This window comes from Eutrigla gurnardus, assembly GCF_963514095.1.
Source record: "Eutrigla gurnardus genome assembly, chromosome: 13".
Lineage (NCBI taxonomy): Eukaryota > Metazoa > Chordata > Actinopteri > Perciformes > Triglidae > Eutrigla > Eutrigla gurnardus.
This window is the reverse complement of record NC_139936.1, coordinates 21,030,162-21,056,450: the sequence shown is the minus strand read 5'-3', so window position 1 is coordinate 21,056,450 and position 26,289 is coordinate 21,030,162. Positions and strand designations below refer to the sequence as shown.

At 42.5% G+C, this 26,289-nt stretch overlaps 1 protein-coding gene across 1 annotated transcript; it reads right to left on the bottom strand.

Moving 5' to 3' along the window:
* Positions 1-1,860: 1,860 nt before the first annotated feature.
* Positions 1,861-24,959, bottom strand: cabp7a (calcium binding protein 7a). The gene is made up of 5 exons (XM_084024340.1): positions 24,550-24,959; positions 8,009-8,152; positions 7,772-7,884; positions 6,006-6,156; positions 1,861-4,532 (listed from the first exon to the last, which is right to left on the bottom strand). Exons 1-5 carry the CDS (start codon positions 24,656-24,658, stop codon positions 4,402-4,404), a joined length of 648 nt encoding a protein of 215 aa, XP_083880466.1. The 5' UTR covers positions 24,659-24,959; the 3' UTR covers positions 1,861-4,401.
* Between the last annotated feature and the right edge of the window lie 1,330 nt (positions 24,960-26,289).

The window sequence follows — 26,289 nt, the reverse complement described above, 5'->3', positions numbered from 1 at the left end:
TAGATGACAATTTACCATTTTCCATTCGGAAGAGCCTATTTTGTGTTGTGACACATTGTTATAATCCTATTGAACCTCACTAAATCTGACTGAACCGTGTCTAACAATCAATGTGTGCTAGGCCATAACAAGTCAAGGTGAATGTGTCACTTCAGAAACCACATCTTTTCGAAGGCTTCTTTCCACGACGTCAGTGGCAGAAAAATCTCTTGGCGCGTGACATGCATGGCAGTTTTTCCAAGTTTATTGTAGTTAATTTCTGAAATGTACAGAATGAAATAATGTAAATGTATAATGCTTATGCCAAACACTGTCTGGCAACTATAATAATATCTTTTTAATTATCAAATGTCAATAAGATAACCCCTGTAGTATTCTATTGCTAAATTATGATTTGTCGGACATTTCTAGAGGTTTTCAATAGAAATACAGTAAATTTTACATTCTGATTTATTTTTCAGATCTTATTTTTATTTGTATTTTTATTTATTTATTTTTTTGCTGTTTGACTACACTTTTTAAATATGGCCAATATCAGATTCTAGTGTGATTTTGAACATGGACCTGAACTTACCGTTCCTTGTGCAAAAGACAATAACAGGATGTTAAGCTGTCGTACAGACGTAATGGGGGCTTTGATTAAGATGATGCAGCCTGTAAGGAAGAATGGAATTGTATAGTAATGGCTTTTCGTGGAGCAGTGTCTGCTACCTCTTCACGGAGGTGTGTGTGGATGTGGAGTCAGAGCCAGGAGTGATGGGGTTGTGACGTGAGTTGTGACGTGAGTAGTGACGAATGTTGATCCAGAATGACATTAAAGTCTCTTGAATTCTGCCATGCCATCAAGGAAATCTGACCTGTATCTGATTATGGACCACAAAATTAAAGTAATAAGATCAGATGTGAGATGTGAGCTGTTGTTGCCACGCTGTTCATTTGTGCCTGCAGTTTATGGGACCTTTTTCATAACTAAACGGATGTGTCGATGCTTTGGAGGAAGCTCCTGGTTTTTACCAGTGTGATAATTAAAGATTTAACTGTTAGACTGTTTAAACTTGAGGGAAGAAGATACATGAAGGGTATAAATGATTCCACAATTACATCAAAGGGAACATAGCTTCCCATTCAGTTCTTATTGGCTGGTTTTAAACTCTGTTTGGGGACATGAGCTCCCTGCCTCCTGGCAAGACTCTCCTAATCTCCTCTCACCCACCTACGAGCATTTGCAGCAGCTCAAAGGAAGAACATGGGGCTGTGAGCAAGAGACAGGCGTCACAACACTTACTGGCAAAAAGGCTAAGATGTTTCCTTGTTGAGTGGAAAAAAAAACCCAAATGTGCATGTATTATATTTTTCAGTGTTTCTATATTGATAGATTTCTGCCTCACAAGATGTTTCTCTTGGATTGTATGTTGTACTGGCCATTACAGGCCACCGTAGCTCAATGGGATGGCACTGGGTGGTACGTAATGCACATTTTGCAATTATATTGACAACAACAGTCATTATTAATAACTCAGGTAGATAAATATGTGGCAAAAAAAAGATAGCATATTTTTTGAGTGAATTATAGTCTTCTACAATAGAACAGTGGACATAACAGAGACCATTTTGTTGGGATCCATGTGACAGATGGGGCCCCAAACCGCTCAGGCTCAGCCAAACGGTATCTCAAAATGGAATAAAGCAATCCAAGGATTCAGCTAACCTTGAAAATCCATCATGTCTGTGGATTTTCAATCTGAAATGTCAGGATGTCAATCAATACGGCCAAACTGACCCTCTGTGTTTCATAGAGTCATCTCAAGCTCCCCGATGTTGAGGATTTGACAAACGCTCACTGACAAATAACATGGATGTCATTTTATTCATGTGAAATACCATTCCACAGACATAGAAGAAGAACATCAGGTGGAGTCGATGAACAGATATCACGTGGTCAATAAACATTTTTGCAAGATCCAAAGACGAGTATCAAAGTACAGCACAATGGAACTAGAACATTCAGGAGACTATCAACATGTTCATACAGTTGTTGTTTTTTTCATTGGTAAAAAGAAAAATAAATATCGGTTTTGTACATTTTGCTCTGGTGATAAATAATAAACCCACAATTGGTGTACTTTGATGGATGCATAATGCCAAAGTGTTCCAAAGAATAAGGCAACAAATCAAATTATTGTCATAACTTTATTCCCCGTGAAAATGTTCCCTCTGTCATGAGATAAATAGAAAAGGAGTGAGACAGTATAACTTGTCAGTCGGTTAATATTCTATTCCATCATATTCTTATCACAAAAATAGATACATCTATGGTAAAGTAATTTCTTAAAACTATATCAGGAATTGGATGAACAATCATGGCGGTGAGTTGATGTCGTGCGCTGCAGCACATCTTAAAGTGCAAAAATGGAAACAAAGATACCTGTTAATAATGGGCTTTTTTTCTATACTTTTCTCTTTTTTCAGTTTTGTCCCCACTGGTGACACTTTTGATAAATTGCCCGGGTGCATCAGATAATCGTTACCCGCCGTGGCTCTGAGCGATGGAATCTAATTGTGTTGCCTCAGAGAGGTTCTGGCGTTTGTGTGAGATCCAATGGGGATCCTAAAAAGGGAAAGGTGAATTATGTTTTGGCCCTTAGAAAAAAAAATGTGTTGGCTTCAGGTAAGACGAAACCTCTACTGATCAGAACGAGTACGAGGGACTGTGGGACTTGTGCGGGTTTCCCGTTCTGTGGCCCGCTCCTGTCGTCACACATCCCACATGAAGCTTTGGTTGAACTTGGTTTATATGTACAATACACATTGATAATGACAGACCTAACCCCGATGCATGCAACCTACAACTACGCCCAACCGAATGAACGTGGTGCTTCACAGATACTTATGTTTTATTGCAACAGTTTACACCACTTGGCCGCCGTCAAACGTCTATAGGTACTGGGCAGCTTCTGACACACTCATCCGTCTCCGCAGCTCACTGAAGAAGAGGGTCGTCTCCTCTGAGCCAATGTCTCTGTTGTATTGCCAAAACCTCAAGTCGAAAAGTGCTATAGAAACTTTTCTGACCACAACAGTTAATAGGTCCATTGGTGCAAACGTTTTTTTTTTTTTTTTCAAGATTCATGTCTATCCAAAGCATTGTGAAATGTCTATTTTACATACATTTATTGCTCAATAGCAACGCATCCAGACGGACAAGAAGAAAAAAAAGAAGAAAAAAAAAAAGGACAAAATACATTCCTGCACATTTGCATCCACACTATCATCCAGATCAGGTTTGATGCATATTCTTTAAATGATGGAGTGACACACATCTTGACGTTGTTTGCTCTTCGGTGGCAGTGGATGGTCATCAGGTGGCCGGCAAGGCAAAAGGTCCACAGTTTAGCAATCCCCCAACCTTTTTTTTTTCTATGAGCATGTACCAAAGCAGCCCTTCTGTTTCATGCAGTCGTATGCTTTTACGTTTGTTGTGATTGCCGATTTACCCCCGCGCCACACGCAAATTGCTCACAGTTGTCATTAAGTAATTGAAAACAGCTGTTACACAGTCATAATGATTAATACATTGAGAAGAAATTTTACAAATGTGTCAAGACGACTAAATCCATGCATTTCATGCATAGATGATGGTCATCATCCCTCTGAGGCCTGCGAAGCCCCGCGGTGGATCCAGAGTGTTTTACTGCATGTCCAGCCACTTTCCCAGCCGGTTACCCACCTATCCATTCAGACCCCGGCACCTTCCTCCTGCGAGCTGCTAACCTGCTTCACCCGGCTCCATCCTGCTCACATCGAAGCCCTGTGAACTATCCACACAATGCACCTCCCTGCAAACCCCATTATTTTCCACTTACCAAGCTGTTGGTGTGCCCAAGTGGTTTTCGAACGTCGCACCGCATATAATATCTACGCTCTCCGGACCTCGCGTACACCTCCTCTCCTCAGGAATATCTTTTTGTCTCCAACGTCCCCCACACTATTTCACAGATTTCTTTCTACTCGTTTATAATCAACTGCATGGTACACTGAACGAATACAGAACTGGACAGTCACTACACTTCTCTTTTTATAGCTGCCACCATACTGAATGCAACACCGCTCAAATGCACATAGCTAATGAATACTTAATGTTGTCTTACGAAGAGTGATATGTATAGTCAGCTGTTTGTGTCTCTTTGTGTGTGTGTGAGGTCCTGTCATCGTCAGCGTCTCTGACACAAAGACAAGATTCCTGCACACTCCAGTTACTCCACAGTCAAAGGTCGGCCTTTTTTTTTCAGCTGCATGATAGTCTGTTGTTAGTTTTTGTTTTGTTTCCCCTTTTTATGTCTTCAGTCATGTATCTGTAAAGTAGCCTTTAGGTGGGGGTCAAGGCCGAAGATGCAGCTGCTCCTATTTCATGCCGCTCCGCAGCACCTGATTGGCCGCGATGAGCATGACGCTGATGATGAAAGCGATGGCGAAGGCGCATATCAGGCTCTTGCGCACACACGTTTGCTTGACTTGCTGCGTCGGGCTGGAACCTGGAGGGGCAAGGAGATTAAAAAAAAGGAGGAGTGGGAGGGAGAGAGGAAATACATCATGTGCCGGTCTACTCAATCAGGTGTTATTAAATGCTTGAAAGATAGCTCGATAGTAATTTCCGAATGAAAGAGCTCATTGCGAAACCCGAACAAATACATGAACGCAATTATAGGGGATGAACACTGCCAAGAAGATTTGTTTTCACACCTGTACGCTGCGAACTGCAACTAGATTGAAATGTTGATTGCGGTTTTGGAACAACAATCAAATGGATTGGCACCTGACTGGCATATTAAAGGATGCCCAAAGCAAAGGTGTATAACTGCGGAGTCCTCCGATGTACTGAAGGAACCAAGGCACACAAAGCTAAACTAAATGTTCAAAAATGCCCTGTGTTTGTGTTTACCTTGTATTGTCTTTGTCCAAATAGAGTAGATTTCAAACTGCTTTAAATGTGTCTTTATTTCCTCCAAATGCCAATGCCTCTCCAAGAAAAAAATGGCTTGTGATGGTCATCACACCACTAGACGCTACATCATTAGATAGAGTTTCTGAGGAGCAATGTTGCTTGCATCTTAAAGAGTTTTCATCGAACCCTTCACTTCCCCCTCCGGGTCTCTGGCCATGTAGTTTGGTTTTGTTTACTTGAGAAAGCTCTCACATTTTATAACTAGAGCAGCGCCCGTTCAGGAGTGCTTAGCTTGCAGCGTTCAGCCAGAAATCTCTTAGGGTTAGGCAACAAACCCTAATGGGTTCAGTTTAGGAACAGATTTTAGTTTGAGTTCAGATAAGCCCTGAAAGCAAACTTATCCCATGTGCGAATGCCCCCCAGAGGTTCTGCTCGCAACAGCTCATTGCTCTTTGACTCCAGGGAAGTGAAAAGGAGTTTGGTTGTAACGTTTAATACTACATTCAGAGTCCAGCAGCAGAAGTGAGTTGCGGCCATGGATGTATATACAGAGAACTGGACATAGCGCTGTGAAAGTTGCTCAGTGGCGCATGAAGCCAGGAAAGTTTGACTGCCCATAGAGCAAGCACACCAGTGTTTTCTTTTAACCTCGCTTCCCAATTACTTGATCTTGGCTTGCTCACACATGCCAGCTCAGAAATAACTCTGGATCTGGTTATTAGTGAATTTTACAACCTGTAGGACGTGAAATGGGTTATTTAAGTTTTTGTACAAACCTACAAATAAATATCTGCTGATTTACAGACATCTCTTTTCCAATGTAAGTCTATGGGGGGGGATTATTTTTGGGCCCAATTGCATAATGTGACAGACCTGGAAGTTGTAATTGCACGGTTTGGCCACAAGATAATAGGCTTCAAAGCTGAAGCCCTACTGGTTAAAATGCATCGAACATAGACGCAATGTCCCCGTTTTAATTCTAGCTAGGTTTACGCCCAACATTACACCATCAGACGCACATGAACAGCAGAAGTCTGTGAAAGAAGACGAGGTTGTTTCTTACTGTCTATATCCACCTGGCACTCCCCAGGGTTTTCTATGTGGTTCTCCTCGGTCATGATGATGTTCTCGATGTCCTTCATGGAAAGGTGATCGCAGAAGGTGTCGTAGAGGAGCCTCTTCAGCTCTTCTACCGTTAACTTCTGCATGTCACACTGGAGAGACACACAGGACTGAACATTAACTTAGACACAGGCCGGTGGACATGGCATTTACACAAATGCATTTACTACGCAGCACACACACATCACATGTGAAAAGGAAGGGGACAACAGCAGAAATGGCAGTGTATGGAAAACGTTGTATATGGTGTTAATGTAATCAGATTATGAGACAAGGTCTCCCTCCCCCAAGTTCCTATTGGAAGCTATTTGGTTTGCCTACTGGGCAATCGAGTTCAAACTCCAAATGTTGAGTCAAACCTGCAGCTTCGTCATTACATTACATTACATTTAGGGCATTTAGTAGACGCTTTTGTCCAAAGTGACTTACAATAAGTACATTTGTCAAAAGAAAGAAACTACAACATATCATTGCCGATAAAGTAAGAGCTAAAAAACAAGTGTTAGATCCTCATCTGAGTAAAGTAGTAGCTGTTCAGCAAACATACCTTTGTGGGGGGTGTTAGTAATGGATTTAGGAATAAAGCTGTGTTTCATTTGGACAAATAATAATGTATAATGCAATGTGGAAGAAGTATTTATAATTTGTTCAGTAAAAGTAGCAATACCTTACTATAACGATACTCTATTTTTAGTAACAATCCTGCAATCCTAACAGTTATTGCATGCATTGAAGGCTATTTTATAAGCCGGTCATGTTTTTTGGATGCAACTATAGCTATTAGATAAAGTCAGTGGAGGAACAAATGAAATGTGCTTTAAAGTACAAAGCAGCTGAATTAAACTATTTAAGTAGATAACCTCAAAGTTCAGTTCCAGAGTAAATGTACTTGGTTCTACTCCACCCCTGACATTATCTCAAATTAGAGTTAAACAAAATAAAGAATCAGTGAATGACTGAGACCAAAACTAATAATAAAATCCCTGCAAAAAAAAAAAAAGAAGCCATTCCAGGATCTTTGCCTGAAAAGCTCATCTACTTTCCTCATTTTGTGCTCAGCTTGAGCTGCTCACCAGTGTGACCGGAGGCTCAGCGCGATCAATCCAGCAGCTCTGATACTACTATTCTGTTATATAACGTCACGTGAGGCTGTGCAGCCTTTGCAACAGTCCATCAGGTTCCTTGACTCTCCTAGTGGGTGTCTTTGGTTTTGGTTCTTTTTTTTACCTACACCGACTGCACCAAGAATTCCCACAAATCCTCTCATTCTCAGTCAGTTCGGAGGCTCGTTTTCTGACAGCCACCCTGGCGCCGTTATCACGTAGCTACAACAAAGACAGCTTAGACACAAGCTCCATCCCATTAATTTCATCCCGCTGTCAAAGTGAGCGATTATCTTATGAGGGAGTCTGTAAATAAATTAATATCTATTTTACATAAAACTAGACTTTAATGTTCTAAGTAATAAGACTGTCGCCGCATACAAAGAGGCGGAGAAACCAACTCAAAGTCTTGATGAGGGATACGGTTCTTAAGGGAATCCGGACCTCCAAGTTTAAAATCACCCCATTAACAATTCAGTGGGTGCAATTAAATGTTGTTTTCCTTTAAAATCGCACTGTGGCAGAGGCTAAATGTTTCTGTGCTCAGATGTTTAATAAAGCTGCATGCTTATAGTCAGAAAATGTGTGACTGAATAATGAGCACCTTCCAAAAAACGGAGTCAAAGTCAGTGCCGTGGAACTTATCTGGCAACCCAGCTGCCGTCAGCTTTGGGCCCAGAAGAGTGACAAACTCCTCAAAGTCCACCTGGCCGTCACCTGCAAAAAAAAGAGGAACAGTTGGCAGTTTATATCCTCTGGTTTTTACTGCAGATAGTCCAGTTTTGTGGGCAAATAAGAGGGCAAAGCTAAATAAAAAATCCAAGCTGTGCGTTTGCCTCACCATCCATGTCCAGTCTCTGAATGATGACTTCCAGCTCCACCTCGTTTGGCATGTAGCCCAGGGAGCGCATGGCCATTCCCAGCTCCTGCTTCGAGATGAACCCGTTCCCATCGCGGTCGAACACTTTGAAGGCCTCGCGGATCTCTGCATTGAAGAGACACAAAACACAACCCGTGAGGTGAAGTCTTACGGCAGAGCAGGAAATGAAAGTGGGAAATGTTCCACGCACCAAATAAAAAACACATTTGTAATGCGGCATCGACGCTTGAGTCATAGTTATATCAGGGTTGGCAGCTCATGAGAACAAATTCCACCAGTGAAATGAGAAAAAAAAAGAGCAATGAATAAAATAAATACCCTTTGACAATGAGAGATCCGGACCAATTGTCAATATTTTAAAGGAAACTATGCTCTGCTGTCATTTAACTTTTTGCAATGATAAGAGAATTAATAAACGTATGAACTATTTTTCTCTCGGCTGCCAAGATCTACGCCGACAAGAACATGTTCTGCTGTCAAGGTGGGGAAAGTGTAACATTCTGGTGGTTCGAAGGACAAATGGATTTCAAAAAGGTTAGAAGATGATATCCAATATATTTGAAACAATTAGTGTCAACTCAAAACGACTGCTGCGTAAGAGTTGACATTAACATCAAATGTGAAAGGATTACTCATACTACCATCCACTGCTTTTTAAGATTGGTCCACTGCTCCAAATATATAATTAAATCTGTTTTGGTGGATTTGCAACTCGTTTGTTGCTAAATGCTCCATATGGTAGCGTACAATGATTTATTATTTTTTTAAGCTTTTTTGCCCTATGATTACTGATGATTATGGTACTATGATTTATTAGGGCCACTGTAGCAAAAAAAAAAAACGGAGCCAAGAGGTGGGCAATATTCTGAGAAAAAAGTGCCATAAAGTAGCAAATGTGCTACTTTTTAAAATTGCATATTTGCTACTTAATTACGGTGCTAACAACTGACATTTATGCTAGCTAACTTCCCATGAATGTACGCATTAATTTTTCTAATAAATACATCACAACATGTGACAACGCCTTGTTAAGGACCTTAGGGTGATGGCCGTTCATGGTTATAGTTGGTTGGGCTAAGATGCTAGCGGTAGCTTTCACTTGTTATCATAGCGGCAAACATCCCGTCAAGCAACTTGTTTACTTCCTCTATGACAAGTGGCCCTAATAGCGTCATACATGTCAGCTGCTGCAGCTGGAAACTGTTTTGATGAGAGCTGTAAGAATCAACCAAAGCAGGAATAGCTCCGGGGAATAGCACTGCACACTGAGCCACTAGCGGCGCCAGGATTTTGATTGTGGGTGGGCCACAAGAAAAGTGGATGGGCCAATTAAAATAAGCCCAAAAAAAAAAAAAAAAAACGGGGTATAACGTTAACGTTAAACTATAACGTTAACGTTAGCCTAACCGTTACTTGCCTTGCTGGTTTGAGGGAGTGGCTAGGGGAGGACTTGACGTGGAGAGGCCGGCTGAGCTGGATGGTAATTGATCACTAACGTTACTTAAAATGGTAGTTTTCTTCTCCTGCTCCTCGGAGCGTTTCTTGGAAAATTGAAATGAAAACAAGCTGCTTTGCTTCGCCATGCTAAGTTTCATATAAGCTAATAGCTACCGTCTGTGTCTATCTCATGGATCATGGTCTGTCTGTTCTGTCTGATTTCTCATCTCAAAGCTTGCGCGCCAAAGTCATTCATTTTATTGGATCACTTGCTGGTGACGATGCAGCCTGTGGGCGGGCTTAGTAGTCCACACGGGGTAGAAGCCGCTGATTGGCTGAGAAGCTTTCACTCAAAACTTTCCTCAGGCTGCTTATTGGATGAACAGCTAGAAGAAAATCACTCACTAATCAGTAGGCATGAGTCAAAATGGGCGGGCCCAGGCCTAAAATGGGTGGGCCCAGGCCCACCAGGCCCAATAGTAGCGCCGCGCCTGCACTGAGCATCTCTTAACAGCAACAACAGTCAGTTTGACGGCAAATAATAAGGCCAGTATACCTGAATAAACTAAGAAAACAGCATCACAAGCAGAATCTAAAACCTCAGCATAATAAAATCTAATGACGACGTACTGAGAAGCCCATCAACACAGTAATAGATGCCCAGCCCGCTAGCAGAGAGCCACAATCTCTACAAGAAATCTTTGAGCTGTTAATTCCCCCAGCCACACTGCATATTTCCGATCATCCTCTGCTTGTTTGCTCTTCTTAAGGGAATGAATCCCTTCATTTATATGCCACCACGTCCACCACAGAGTCAAATACAATTTTAGACTCGTCACATCTTCGTGTCACACGCACGATTAGCACAAACAAGAGCCGAGCACGAGAAGAATCTTAAAATGGAGATAATGCAGGAGGTAAATCTGCCGTTGATCACGTGTCAAATCTGTCAGAATCAGGAGCCTCATATTGGTTTGTGTAATAAGGTTCCAGGGAATATGGTATTTTTTCAATAGCAATAGATAAGTTTGTAAATGGAAATTAGAGCGACTTTCGAAAGAATAATGAAAACACAATGAGCCGAATGCTGTTGATTAATAATGCGCTCCGTCTCTGTTATACGACTGACTGACAACAACAAACCTTCGAGGTAGGCGAAAAATAGAAATTTGAATTTAAATAGCTTTCCCTTCCTAGTTAACATGCATTTAGCTGTTGTTAAGTCACTGAAGTGTGACGCTAAACAAACTTCAGTCTTGTGAATGGGAATCACTGCTCCGGTGATTTACCGAAGTGTCAGAATGGCAATGAATGGCCTCGGGGGCCAAAATCAGCATCGTGACAGTCTGAGACAAATCTGAGCTGTTCAGCGATGGCTGGAAACGACCCGGTGCCAGTCAATGTGTAATGTCGCCGCGGGTCCTCAGGAACTAGTTTGTTGTAATCAAGCTCACGTCCACAGAATGGAAAGCCGTGCCACGGGGACGGGGCTACTTGGCAATCATGTTTTACAATGGATTACATCTGGGCATGCCATTTATAAAACCCACCAGAGTGACATTCGCTGCTGCTATTTTTCACGTTGTTTTCCCTCCCAAAATGTCTTCGCATGAATCATTGGGAGCCTCCAGCTGTGTGTTATTTTTCCCCCTCTTCCCTGGATGTGGTCTTATTGTTTATGGAACAACAATACCTCAGCATCCACCTGAGGTCCCCGCTCCATCTGTGTACTTTAGAAAGAGGGGCTTCCCAGCACATGAAAAAGCATGCTGCTGCCACACAGGAGGCAAACACACTCTCAAATAAGGTGCCAAAACGGTTTTAGGAAATACTCCGTCTCCCTTGAAAGCTTTATATATTGATCAAGGGCCAAGGTGTGCAAAAACCCGACCGGTGAATGGTTTATATACTGTAGTACATTTGATACATACAAAGAAAACGTTTGCATTGTGTTGTAATGAGGGGGGGGGGGGGGGATTGTTTACTCTGTCACAAACCATTTAGAGAACACAAATATGCACAAAACATTATGAATGACTTAACAAGTCCAGTGAGATCTACAACCAGAAAGCTGGAATGTGTGTTTCCATTACAAATAAAGTATATGATCAAAACCACTTGAAATCAGAGTACTACTAGAACGTCCTGACAAATCTTTAAAGTAAAGACCAGACATAATCCCCCACTTCAAATCATCAAACGTGGTGGACTAATCATCCTTTCCCTTTTTGACCACATGCCATGCAGATCGCAGATAGAGCACTATCTCTCCAACAGTTTATACCTTAATTATCCTCAGAGAGACGAGTTTATTCGTCCATTTTCCATTTTCATTTTCGGGCCCATGTGTTTGACCCCACAGTGTCTCTATTGTAATTGAGAAACTGTCAGAATTTAAAACGTTTTCTGTCTCCCTGACTGTGAATAAATGCTCTGGTGAAAAAAAACAAAACCTGAATAGCTGTGATATTGGTGTAGGCCTAAATGATTCTGCCCAATCAAAGAAAGGCAGTTGGCAAAATGTCCCACCGCTTAGTCATGAACTAAACGGATCTGAATACGAGGCACACATAATCAAAACGACAGTTGGCACAATACAAATTCCTGTTCCAAAACCAAATAACAGAGAAAAAAAGAATAATAGTGCAGCCGATAGAGATCTTTGTTCTGGCCGCAACGATTAGCTGTTGGCTAATTCCCCATATTGTGTCACAGTATTACTGTTTCACATTACACCTGCTAAACAATTCTTCTCGGATATACCACGATTTAAAATGATACGGTCTAGGACGTTATTATATTCATTAATCAGATTATTATTTTCCATTGTGTATTATATAAAATAAGAGACAATAATCCAAAATGTTCCCACAGGCCATGCTGACATCATTTAATAAAAATTACATTAAAAACCAGAGGATAATCATCTATAATCACATCATACAAAATATACACAAATAGTTATATTTGAGAGACTGAAACCAAAGAAAATTTGTAATTAATGAGCATGAATGAACATTGCTGCTGTATTTATGCCTAATCAAGATGACATTATTTGAGGTGTTGATGGAGCGGCTACAATGTTAGCATATCATAGACTGAATTGATACCAAGTTTTTTCCTGGTCATGTTTTGTATACACTTGACAAAGCATAAATCCAAACTTTTTTACAAATCTGCATCGTTAAGTAACAACTTAAACGTCCTTTTGATCCATTTATAACAGCAGAATCTGTTTATTTTGGGGTTCTACCTCCGTGGTTAACAAGATTAAATCAGCTACGTGAAGGACTATGAACCCAAACACGACAGCATTTGGTTTTCCGACGTGTCTGGGACTTCCACAACAACAACAAAGTAGCCATAGTGGTGAATGTGAAGGTGACAACGATCCACACGTCTGTTGAAATCAAATGTGAACTTTCTTTGAACCAGTTTGCAGTGGCATAAACGCATACGATGTCATGAACCTGCCATTTCATTTAAATTAGACCATCACCATTGTATTTATTTTCTCCCTCATTGTTGCAGATTTTATTATTGCTTCTGTCTTTTTTTCATACAAGCTAATCTCACTCTCAGCTTCAATTCCATTTTAACTTCATTACCCCATTGGTATAGCCTTACGATTCTTTTTAAAAACAGCTGTTGTTGCATCTCCTGCTGGGTCTCTGAGACCACGGCGTCACAAGGGAAATGTGAATATTCTCGTTGAAAGCCTGTGGTATTTGCTTTGATGTAAGAGAGGTGCTTGTTGGCCTTCAAAGATGCGATGCCCCCTGTGGTGTGAACTGACAGGATGAAAAGCGCAAGTTAAGATCGTAGCGAGCCGAGCATCTGAAGCTGAACTACCGGTGTGTACTCTGATCGCACTGCATCCCCCCCCCCCCCCCCCCCCTCCCCCAATACACTGTTGTATCAACGAGGTGTACTAGATCCTCGCTGCAGCACGGAGCAGAACTGTACGCTGCACCAGAAGACGGCAGGATTGGAAACGGAGGTGATCCACGCAGACAAATAGGAAAATACTTGGATTCATGACGAGGGGGAAAGCATCAGTGGCAAAAGAGGCATGACACCCTCTTTATATGCCTCGTTTTCAATTTGTTTCTAGAAACGGTGATACATTGACATCTTGCTCATCTTGGATTTTGTATAATAAATAACAAAATCCTTAATAAATAGGTAATGAACTGTTCTCAACACTTCACATGGGAAATATCCACTTGGATTTTTCGAGGTATGCCTGGAGTAAAGAGATCCTCCCCCCTCCCCCGTCTGGTTTAATTTAGCATCAGTGAAAACTTTTGCTAATTACAGACGGTGAACTTTGAGGGGAACGGGGTATTACCGGGGCTTTTAGCCGTGAAGTGTCCGCGAATGTAATCCCAGGGCCTGCTTCTTCTTTTTTTTTTTTGGTGCGAGAAATCCTCCTCGCCTCAGTCAGACCTGCATCTGCTTAAGGCTGCTTTGGATGGGTAATTGCAGCACACCCACTCTTTATGTAAGACCTTATCAGTGTGAGAGAAACACTGCTCCGCTGCGTGTGTGTGTGAACCTTAGGCAACTATTTTTAAACACGCATAGCAACCTTAATCCATCTTTAGCTGGATATGGGCCGACTTGGGCACACAGAAGATTTGAATATTACCATAACTGGCTTCTAATAAGGCTCTGGAGTATTTGTATGGGGTATATGGCAGAGTGTAATTCGTCTGTGTCTTAAGGAAATAAAACCACCATCACTGGGTTTGGCTCCCATTGTGAAATTTGAAGCACATTAACCTCGCCAATGCAACGCTCCCACAACCACAGGGAGAAACTGGAAGAGAAAGAGGGGGGGGTAAAGTTGGAAAAGGTTGAGGTGCTTTATCCTCCAATAAGAAAAAAAATCCTGGCCAACTTTTTAAACCTCACTTGACCTTGAATGATTGAAGTCGTTGAAAGGCTGTGAAATTTGAGCCTGTCTCTGTTGCTCATTTTGGGTTTTCTTTTCCAGCAGGGGGGGAGGGGGGATTCATTGATCCGTCTCCAATTTCCCCCCTCCCTCGCTCTTATGTTTTCAAAGCTGCAAGTTCTCATCATCCCAGCCGATACCACGCTGAGACGGTGCCAATATCCACGAGGAGAAAACCCACGAGAAGCGCCTCTAACAAAGGTCAGAAGTGACCAATCAAACGCCTCGGCTCTAGCTTATCCAACGCTCCCTCATCAGTTCCACCGCGTTAATGCAACCCGCCCGCTTATGGATCTCGTCTTTCTGCCGCCGACTTTGTTATTGTCTGTTGTAGACTTTGCAGTATTGTTCATCAAAAGGGAGGAAATATTACCCAGGGGGGAAAAAAGCACGTCCACCTTCCAAACTCATCACAGTTAATTTCACAGGTAATAAAGTCTGCTGGATCCACTCCTTCCTGGCAATCGATCAATAAATGACTTCACTTTAAAGTAACTGACAGCTGTAATCACTGCACTTTAAGATATTCGCCGCTCATCTAAACCACATGTTTTCCATCAAAACCCAATTTGGTTAGGTAGGATGTCCTGCCAGATTATAGTTAGTGATCGACTGAGGATTTCTATGAGACTGTGGTTGCCGACTCCAATCTGGAGGCCAAAGAATCTAAATGAAGCGGTCACTATTGAAAAGGCACAGGAAAATACAAAATGGTGACGTTTTAGCTGATTTTCTGTTTGATAGTGTGCACCGCTTGATGAAAATTGATCCTTCCTTTGCATTTATTTTCAGTTTTTATATAAAAGGAACAGATTGACATTTGACATTTTGGGATAAGTTTTTTCTCTTTCTGAGAGGAGTTGGATGAGATGCTAACATGAGCTGCCAATTAGCTGAACCAAGCGCAACGACTCGAACAGCTAGCCTGGCTCAAACAGCGGCAGAATCTGTCAACCAGCACTTTTTAAAGCTCATTGATTAACACGCTATATCTCATTTGTTATCTCTACAAAACCCAAAGTATATTGACAAATCACCAATTTACAGGGGGGTTATTTGTTCTTAGCCAGACACTGTGACTCTCCGTAGTCTAAGCTGCTCAGACGCTTCTGTCTGGTAAAACAGTGAATTGTCAGTTTGTACATTTGCTTTTGTGCAGACTGAAACAAGATACAACATGTTAATTTGTGAGCTTCAGGGGTAGCCTACCTATAGATGGAGCCAGGTGCTACCCTGTTAATGGGCTAATATAAAGCCAAGTTTGAAAAAAAATTACACAAGAACTGGACCAAGCTTCTGAGATTCTGAGGTGGTCAAAATCACACTACGACCTTACAATCATCACATGTGGCATCAGGCTATAGATAACATTTACACTGCCAATAACTGGGTCTGTATACATCCCCGTCACTAGCATTTCCATTTCTCCCTCCATGATGACGGGGACTACTTTGCCTGGGCATGCTCCAGAGGATGGAGCGCCAGGCGGCCATGGCGATATGGTTTCGGCCGGCAAAAGGCACAGCGCCAGGAGTCGCAGCGGGCCGGTGGAGCGCTGGGTCTAACCTGTATATCAGCAGCAACAGAAAGTTGACTGATCTGGTGGGCAGTTAGGATTAGAGCCCTGGAATTGAGGTTTACGAAGGTCGGATTCAAGCTTACTGATGGTCCGTCTCCTGCGTGCTCTCCTCCCAGCGAGGTACAATCCTGCTGGGAAGACGAGCCCAGGGAAGTTTTTCTCTCGTTTCTGCAACTTTGGAAGTAATCCAACAAACAAACTATTAAAACGTACACGGACACTGTGCTTAATTGACGAGCCCTCTGTATTTGGGTATATATCTCTGCAACACAATACAACACATTTTCAGTGGTCATTTCCAGAAAACCATGCCATTAACATTACATTAATGTCATCACTCCACAATATTACCACAGAACCTTCAGAAGCGGTTTTACTGGACAGATACAACTTGCGGCTCACCAACTGTGACAACGACTCATTTCTGCTTGCACCTTTATCACCATCTATGTCTCATCCGGGGCTGGTGATATAACCAAGAGAGCCATTTTGAAATCCATTCCTGCCTGCCTTCCTGTGTGGCAGATTGCATAAAACCACCCTCCATCCCGCAGGTAGAGCGGGAACAGTTGAGGGTTGAGCAGAGTGACGGGAGACGTACAAAGTGAGATTTATTTCCCTCGGCCTGATTATATATGAGCAGGGTGCTTTAATGGGTGTCCCCAGTGCAGCATGCCTGTAATGTCACAAACCACTTCCTTTTTCAAAAATGGATGAAGTCAATTTTCCTGTCTTACGAGTGTTTCCTTCCTTCGCCAAGGTCTGTACCTTTTTTTTTTCCTTTGATGTTTTTTTATGATTATCCAGAAAGCTTCTGAAGGACTTAACAAACATTTCACGACAAATCCATCACCTTCCCTCCATGCACACGCAACATCATGTCACCATCCTGCTTCAGCGGTTCATAGAATAAAAAAGTCAAATCCTAACAATGAACTCTGAATATGTTGCAGGCGTTTAACTTGGACGTAAAATAACAATTACGGCAGTGAACGCTGTTGAAGCCGCGTGTCTTTCTTCTTTGTTCATCGTAAACAAAAGCCGTCTGAGTTATGAACTGATGTTTCTAAGACTTGTAACATTGTCAAAAGGATTTGAAATGTAATGGTGTTGGCAATGGGTAAACACTTCATTTATTAGCTTGATTCACTTTTGTGTTTCCATAGTATTTCAGAGAGAGAGAATACTTTGATGGGAAACAGTTTTTCTGTAGAAAGGTATGAAAAGCTCTTGTCACTGGAAAAGGAAACAACCAGTTTGTTTTGAGGATCCAATTAAAGGGTAAAACAAGGTGTATTTTTCACTAATAGAACACTAATTGAACTAATTCTGTCTTCTGGGGAGAGAGCCTTGCCAATAGCTGAAGCGAACAGGAGAGGGAAAATAAGTGTTTGGTTTTAGTAAACAAACACATCTGGATAGTTTGCACACTTCACATCCGCTCTCGTGAAAAATGAGCCAGCATCTACCAATCGTCTTAGCAGCATATGTTTTAAAATGGTTGCGGTTGACCTCTGGAAGCTCACCCCCACAACGCCCACTGATTCCACACCGGCGATACGCTACGTGCATAATTTTCTGTCTTGCCAAGCAGATGCTGGAGTCTTAAAATATCTTCATTTGTATTCATGTATCAAGTACTTCCAAAGGAATGGAAGTCAACCCTCCACCTCGGGGCGAAGGGATGAGTCAATGTTTTCTGCTGCAGCTACAGTAGGAGTCGAGCAGAAACATCAAGATTGCCTCACAGGGAGTTTTTGCCATTAGAAACACAGTGGTGTCAGTATTTTTTTGAGCAGCTGTCAGTCATAGCGAATTTCAGTGTCTCCGAATCTCTGCCAAGGGAATGACTAAAAAATGTTGAAAAAGAAACCCCATAGCACGTGTAAGATTATTCTATTACTGAACGTACTTAAAAAAAACAGCACAGTGCAAGTCAGAATATCTTAAAATAATATTATTAAATGCATATTTATGACTCAAGGATACACGAGGGGGGGTTCAGAGTTTCATCATCCAAACTTTTACCCAAAGTATTTGTGTGTGACTGGTTTAACATTCAATCTACTTTTATTGAGCAGGTTGCTGCATTAAACGATCTAATCAAAGATGGCCAACGCCCCCTTTGGTGGACTTTTCATTAATTTAGGCCAAATTATCCGATGTTGGTGTAAAGGGAATTTTAAAATTATTCATCAAGACTGCATTCCCCATTTATTTGAAATATAAAAAACACTGAGTCACACTCATGAGGGACACTGTTAGTACTTGACGTTCATGGTCACAGTTGCTCATAGAGTCGCTAGTTAGCTGTGGTGTTCGGTATGGATATCCGTATTTTTTACCCAAAAATACGCGGACAAGAAGTGACGACGCGAACGGGAGCGAGCAGGAAGCAGCGATATTCACTTGTACTGGAAACGTCACCACTGAAGTCAACAGTAACACTGGAGTAAACATTCATGCTAGGAGAGGTAGCTCCCTAGCTGCTGTAGCTAGTGATGTCCAAATGAAGCTTCGTGAAGCATTTTCTTTATTTTCTGAGCCCAATAGATGGCGCTCTCTGTTCAACAAAGGGTTGAAAGCAATGGAAATATATCGACCTTCAACCCTTTGTTGAACAGAGAGCGCCATCGATTGGGCTCAGAAAATAAAGAAAATGCTTCACGAAGCTTCATTTGGACATCACTAGCTGTAGCTACATCTCCCAGTATGAATGTTAACTTGAGTGTTCAGGTTGACATCAGTGCTTCTGTTTCCAGTAGAAGTGAAGCTGTATGTGCTATCTGCATAACACAACCCTTGTTGCTGGTCTTCTTGAATAAATGCTTTAGTTGAATAAATGGACACAGCACTACACTATTTTGTTTGTTTTTTAGATTTTGGGATGAACTGCCCCTTTTTAGTAAGAGGAAAATGATTTCTCCGCACTGTAGGAGTGGTCACAGAGCCATTGTTCAGCCTGAAGCAAATAAAATGTAGGTTGAAAAAGTTTGCCCCCCTGACAAAATGTAATGCCCCCCCTTAATTTTTTTTCTGCAGCCGGGTCTGGTGTACCCCCAAGTTGCGTTCACACAAAATGCGAACCAAATTTTTTTCGCAAAGCGCAATTGCATATAAAGTCAATTCAAAGACATGAATACAAGCACATATTTATGTCTATACTACGTTATTTGAAGTGTTTATGGAGCAGCTACAGCGTTAGCATAGCCTAGCTTCAATTTTTCCGCACTCCATTCAGAAAACAAGCATTTAAAAAGTAATTTGCTTATCAAACCATAACTACAGCACCGTTAGCTGCAAGCCGCCAACTCAACTGTCTGCAAAGAAATAGCTCCCAATTTCGTACAGGGCATTCACATTTTCCAATCCAAAAGCTGTTGATTGAGATATTTCAGTCTGGACCAAGCTGGTGGATGACTGGCCAACTCACTTCCTCAATTCCATTCCGAGATCAATACAGCGAACATTACAAAAACATTGAGAGGTTTAAAGGAGGTCTCAGTAATCTTCTACTTTTCAGCAACACTGTTGACACAGTGGCGATGGCCTCTCCAAACACAATTGATTGTGTGATGATAGTCTCCTATTCAGTCCCCACCATTGTTTATATCAAATAGAAAATGAACAGAAGTCCTATAAATCCAGCTGGATCCTCTATTCCAATCACTTCCTGTTTGCAACATCTGAACTTCCTGCCTCTGGGGGGGAAGTGACAACCCAATCTGTGTCTGATCTGGAGACGAGGAAAGCCCCCTCTCTTGCCGCAAGCGTGGAACAAATCGGGAGATAACTTTGCAGGCTGCGTTGATTTCGATTACCGCAGACAGTTACACCGTAGGTTTCAAGTGCTGCTTGAGAGATTTGTCCCTGCTGGGGCTCTGTGACAGCTTTGGCCTGGGAAGCACTTTCATGTTGCCCGTGACAGTGATTAAGAGATGGCTTTCATGCTCATCCAAACACACGAGAACTATGTCATTTAACATGTTTATGCATTTGCAACCGCCCTTTTTGCATACATTGGAATTTTAATTTGAGTTTTGATGGTTCCATCAGCAGTTTCTGGGTCAAATATGGTGTCCATCAAATGTGGATGTAAATGAAATCAATTTCCCTGTCGGATTTCTCTCTTTCATTTTTCATTTGCTGCAAATGTGCAATATCTATACTTCCAAAATCAACATTTAGATTGAGACAGTTACAATATTTAGCTTTTTGTTATGAATGAAAATACATTTTGGCTTCTCCTGCTTCCCTAATATATTGCAATGTTTTGAAGCATACAATTCAATTATTAGAAAACGGGCAAATTACCTTTTTGTTCAGCACAGAAAAGCGTGAAAGGATGAAAGGAAAGCCGGGACAGGTTAGCACTAAAATGATAAATAAACTGTGCTGATCACAGCCGTTATGGAAACACACAAAAGTTCTGCTGCTATCTTATCCCTCTGCTTTGTGTCTACAGGAAACGTCTGGTGTCTGTTTACATGAGCCTCAGTCTGGGACCTGTTACAAATGCTTTAAGCTCAGCCTTGGGACTATTTTGAAGCGGCTTCCAATAGGGCTTTTGTTAGGCAGTGTGGAAATAGGCTACCCACTTAATTCCACCTGCAGTGATATTGACACTGAGCTGTGTGTGTGTGTGTGTGTGTGTGTGTGTGTCTGTGTGTGTGTGTGTGTGTGTGTGTGTATGTGTGTGTGTGTGTGTGTGTGTGTGTGTGTGTGTGTGTGTGTGTGTGTGTGTGTGCGTGCATGCACGTGTACATGTGTGTTAGTGGTGGAGGAGGAGGTCTAAACTATATCAAGCTCCTGTAATATGACCAACAGGTTTTTTTCCGTCCCTCTTGTGTAGGAGGGGAAATGGAGAATATGGAGCCCAATATGGAGTGTTCAATTTATGCTTGTATTGTCGTATATTGAGCCACACACACACACACACAGGCTTAAAGAGCATCAGAAAAAAGCCTTTTGTTCCAATTATAGCTTTGACAGCCTTCTCGGCCAGAGAGCATGGTGCCATTCCACCAATCCCCGCGGTATCCAAGCCAGTAATTGAAAATCAAGTCCTTGGCTATGCGTGCCAATAGGCTTCAAGTCTCCCGGCCCTATACATGCATTCGCACACACATATTCACTAATGTGCAATTTCATTTTGTGACAAAGGGCTGTCTCCCTCGATGACTGAGCTGATGTATGTGACACTTCAGACTTCCAGGCAATTGTCATCTGTCTCTCAAGAGGGCCGAGTGGTGACGAAGATGCACATGAATACTCGGGATTCATCCTTGCATTTTATAATTTACAACCTATCGAATTTTTTAAAGTGCAATCCAGAAACCACAATAGCATGAACCCTGAGTGTTTCTTTAAAATTGGCTTTACCTCCTCTTTGTTTGGGGTTTGGGGTCTCACTGCTGTATGATTAACCGAAAGCTACAGTATGTAGTTAATAATAACCAGAATAAAGGAGAAAGTCCACAAAAGGTAGCTGGGATTGGAGACAGGTCACACAAACACAGGACTTTCACCTCAAAGACCACCATTTGTGTCCCATAAGAAACTAAGGTTAAACATTGACTTTCAATTGATACGTAACGTTGTTACACTTGTTACGTAATTCTGCATAAGAAAGTCTAAAAGGGTGGTTATCTATTTTCACATTTAAGTCACGTTATTACGTTATTATTTTAACACAAACCATGTTCTTGCATCTAACCTTAAACAAGTAGTTCTGTTGCCAAAACATTAAGCATGCGGCGAGCGTGATCCACGGCTGTTGTTTTATGTATTTATGATTTGTAGAAACGTCCAATGCCAACGGAAATATTTCACATTATATATGTTTCAACGATAATAAAGTAATTCAAAGACAAAGAAGTGTAAAGTATGTTATCCTACAAAGTGATGTGGTCTTACTCCCTGTTACAGCGCTCTCCTCTAAAACTCCATTAAAGGAAATCCTAATAGATTTATTTGGGATTTCAGAGGGTAGTGTGTCTTGAGCTCTTAAAGGAGGCCTGGCCCCTTTAGGAATCAACTGAAATGTTCAATAAGGAGGAGAATGTATCAGGCAACATGAAATTGCTTGGGAGGGAAAATGCATTATAATCCCAGCTGTTCACTTGTAGAACTGTCTCCTGTCTGTGAGCAGCTGAAAATATGATGAAGGTAAATGCAGGGTTGTTCCTAAGAGCTTTAAAAGAATATCTTTCTGAAACATTAACTCACTTTATGAAGATTCATGTAGTCTTTATCTATTCTTCAACAAATCAATCAGCCGCGTCTAATTTGTATTACTCCAATGTTGTGCTATCCAGCAGGAAATGCTGTGAAATCTCGGTTTCACTCTTGACAACAACAGCAATCCGTCTCCTGGGTGACACTGCCTTTAAAGTCGGCCTCTTTCACAGGCTGTAGGACATCCCTCACGCCAGCTCGCTGATGCTCGACAACAGCTAAAAAAAAGCCTCTGTCACTGTTGTTAACTGTGCATTACCTCGGGCTTTCCTACTCTCCCCACAAAGCCTCCCATCGCTCCTCCAGTCAAATTGCCACCATAGGTTGAGCTGTAAAGCACAAACTGCAGCGAGGTGAATTTGACTAACTCGAGTCAAATTGAAGTGCTGTCTGTTTATTGCAGCCTAAGCTGAGTGTAAATGAAAGTGGGAGGGTGAAGAGGAAACCGCGATTCCTCAATCTCAACAACCAAAAACATCCTTTGGAATGAATAAAGCAATGATTGAAATATGAGATACCCATCAGTGCTGCTGCTGTGCACAAAATACATTTCTGTCACCTAAGGTCTCAGCACACTGGAAATCTTGTTTGACAATAAAGCAATGAGTGATGAAATGCTAGAATAAGGGGCATGACATTGTGGAAGATAACTCCAGGCATTGACATTTTGACGTTTCTTTTTTTTATTTTTTTTATTTTAGTCACAGATTCAGTTTCTTGGCTGTCAAAGCAAAATAGCAGAATACGGAAGGTACAAAGGCACCCTAAACCAGACGGAGCTATCTTTGAACCCTTTCTTGTCTTTTCTGGATGTTTCTGGTGCTTTGTGAAGCAGGTGTCGTGTAAAAGCCACTGACACCATTGAAATATATTTTAAGAAAATCCATACTTGACCTCTTCCACTCAGCTTTATTAATGACAACATCAGCACTGACAATCATGTTGCAGATGTAAACCTCTTCTGTGTGGCAAAGGAGCGTGGCTGTGGAACTGTGTGCAACAATACAGGCTCGATGTCCGGATCATTTCAGATTTCTCCCTGGGAAATCCTGCATCAGCATCCACTGACACAGTTTGTCACAAGGCCCAGCTGGTCTGGAATTCTCCCACATGCATTTCAGTCAGAGCCTGATCAGAAATGCAGCACATTTTTTTAAAACAATGGATCCACACAGATTTCTCTGAATCTGTCCAGCAGCGCAGTCAAATCCCTGAGCATGCATGTGTTTCCCCCAACGATGTTTGCATTGTAAAGGGAACGAGGGTGAGTGGTGCGGTAAACAAATCGCACAGCGGGGGTACGCCAGCTTCCGTAGGGCGTCATCTGCCCCGAAAACACGGCACCAGTGCAAGAACTTACTTGCTCTGGGACTTGAGCAATGTCCCAGGGGCCCGCTGCATGATAATGTGCAGGTTCACATAACAAGTGCTCCAGGCATGAATATTGTCAGGATACCGGGGGAAAAAAAACAATGACTCAGAATTACTGTCATGTGTCAGCATGGTTGTTGAAGGATAGTGGATTTTGCTGACACGTGCCACTGCAGTGCTGTTGAATTTGTTTGTTGATCTGGAGCGATGATTTTCAGATAACTTTTCTTTTTGACCGAGAAGATGGCTGAATCATTTAGCAGTCGAGATGAATAATGGCAAACATTTCTGGACCATCTGATCAGGAGAGATTCTGCGTGGAAAGAAATCAGGCTTCCGTGAAGCAAATTTCCACCCAAGAGCTTCGGCTTCTAGTTAGAGCCAATGCATCACTGCTGTCCTCAAGAAGCAACCCTTTGTGGCAGAAAGGGTGCAGGGATGCCTTGTTAACCAAATCAGCTCCAACCGAGGACAAATGTGACCCAACCTTCTGAATGAGCTGCAAGTCAATATCTCCAATCAGTCATAGAAAAGTGAAAACGATAGCTGATCTTTGAGTAACACTGATAACAAAGTGGAAATGAATAGGCTACAGGGGTTTTTGAGAATGAACCTAAAATCACAAATCAGGCTTGTATTTGAGCTGAAACGCTGTCGTTTCACATCTCTGCTTTCCGGATCTGAGCGCTGTCCAAGGTGCTGATCGCGCGTCTGTTTGAACGAGCTCCGCCGCCGGAGCTGACCACACACACACACACACACACACACACACACACACACACACACACACACACACGCACACACACGCACACACACACACACACACACACACACACACACACACACACACACACACACACACACGAGCCCCGTTCCGAATACACACCTTTTGAACATCCTCATCCTCAGGTAACATCTCACCTTCAACTTCGTCTTCGGGCAGGTTCACCGGGGCGCTGTAGGAGAGGATGTCGGGGATGGTGCAGATCCCCCGGTACATCAGCGTGGAGGTGACCGGATGCATCGGCATGGCTGCGACCTGCGGTTGCCACCTGCGCCCTCGTCATACAGAAATGTCTACAGAACGGAGCCCAACTTCTTCCCCCCACGGTCGCCGAGGGAACGGAGAAGTGAGTCCATGGAAGGGGGGAGAGGGGTGAGGTGGGAGACGGCGAATACCGCAGCGTGTCCTCCGAAATCTTGTTTGTGGTCCGAAATTGAAGAGCAGGAATGGGGGAAAAAAGTGGGGTGTCTTACCTCATTGTTGTTTTTGTTATTTGCTTGTAACAAAATGTCGTGTTTGATACACAAAGTCACTAGATTAAAAAAAAACTACCTCAGGCCGAGACAATGCGCACATAATACATCACCATCAGCCGAAACAAGCTCCACATCTGAGCTAATTACTGCAGCTTATAAACCGATCAATCGATGCAGAGATGTGTATCAATCCACTCGTGTGTGTGTGTGTGTGTGTGTGTGTGTGGTTGTTTTTAGTCCCGGTGTTTGTCTTGCTGCAAGCGAATTCGTGCATCCACTTGTTGGATCCGCGCGCTCACTTGACGCACTCCGTCCTCGAGATCCAGCAGCCCGCCTTCATAATCCACAGAAACGACGCGCTGCACTTGAAAGCACTAATGAGGAAACAACCTTTCAAAAAAACAAAAAACGGCTCTCTCCGCGAGTCCGGATCCTCAAAGACAAATAATGTCTCGTCCCTCTTAATTGGTCATAGGGACGGGGGCGCGTCGCGATCCAGTTGTTCCATCTTCAGTTGCGGAGTGTTTTTTTTTGTGTGTGTGTGAAAGGAAGCGCTGATGTGTCTCCTCTTCTCTCGCCTGTCTCACCCCCCACGTCACTCTGTCTGTCTCTCTCATACATACGTCTGCACATATGGGTGTAGGCGATCCCTCCCTGCATAACACACACACACACACACACACACACACACACACACACACACACACACACCCTCCCCTCTGTCTTTCTTTTTGTTCAATTACTCTCCTCGTGCGCGTTCCGGGTTACTCGCCGATGCGAGACTAAAAACATACAGTTTGATTGATGATCACGGGTGGAAGGCGGATGGTCGATTTCCTCCCACTGCGCTTCATTTAGCACCCACGGGGTCGATGACCAGGCTTAAGTTTTTGCCGTGACGCAAAACTGCATCCATTTGAGTTTGACCAGGATGAGGTGACATACTGTACGTGTACGTAATGTGTGTTTTTATGTAGATTGTGAGAGAAATAAGTGTTAAAATTCTCTGCGGCTTTCTGTCTCATCATTTCCCATTGTATACGCTTTGCTGCACCACTATCTGTGCAGAGCGACTCTTTGAAATGAGCTGCTGTATTTCCACTGACATGGTTGGCTAAGCAGTTGGGGATAAGATGTAATAGGGCCACTTTGAATGGAGCCACTTGAAGTTTTTTTTTTGTTTGAGTCATGAGCCGTCTTCTTTGTAATCCCCGGATACGAACTGTATCTCTTCTTTTGGAAGGAGGCTGCATTTCTAAAATGTCTTTCACTCTCATCTCTTTCGTTCGGATTTAGGTCCAGCCTTGGCCCGTTGGGGGCCGTCAGGTGGGGGCCCACAGGTGGGGCTTTGCTTTTGGTACCACTGTTAATCTTGTTTATGGTTCTTTCTTGAATTCCACT

What these genes read in the sequence shown, in the direction of transcription:
- cabp7a (XM_084024340.1), bottom strand. Translation starts at nt 24,658, where the DNA reads ATGCCGATGCATCCGGTCACCTCCACGCTGATGTACCGGGGGATCTGC. An exon ending in TCAGAGACTGGACATGGATG is followed by an intron (nt 7,885 to 8,008) that starts GTGAGGCAAACG and finishes TTTTTTTTGCAG; the next exon opens with GTGACGGCCAGGTGGACTTT. An exon ending in TTGACTCCGTTTTTTGGAAG is followed by an intron (nt 6,157 to 7,771) that starts GTGCTCATTATT and finishes GTGTCTCTCCAG; the next exon opens with TGTGACATGCAGAAGTTAAC.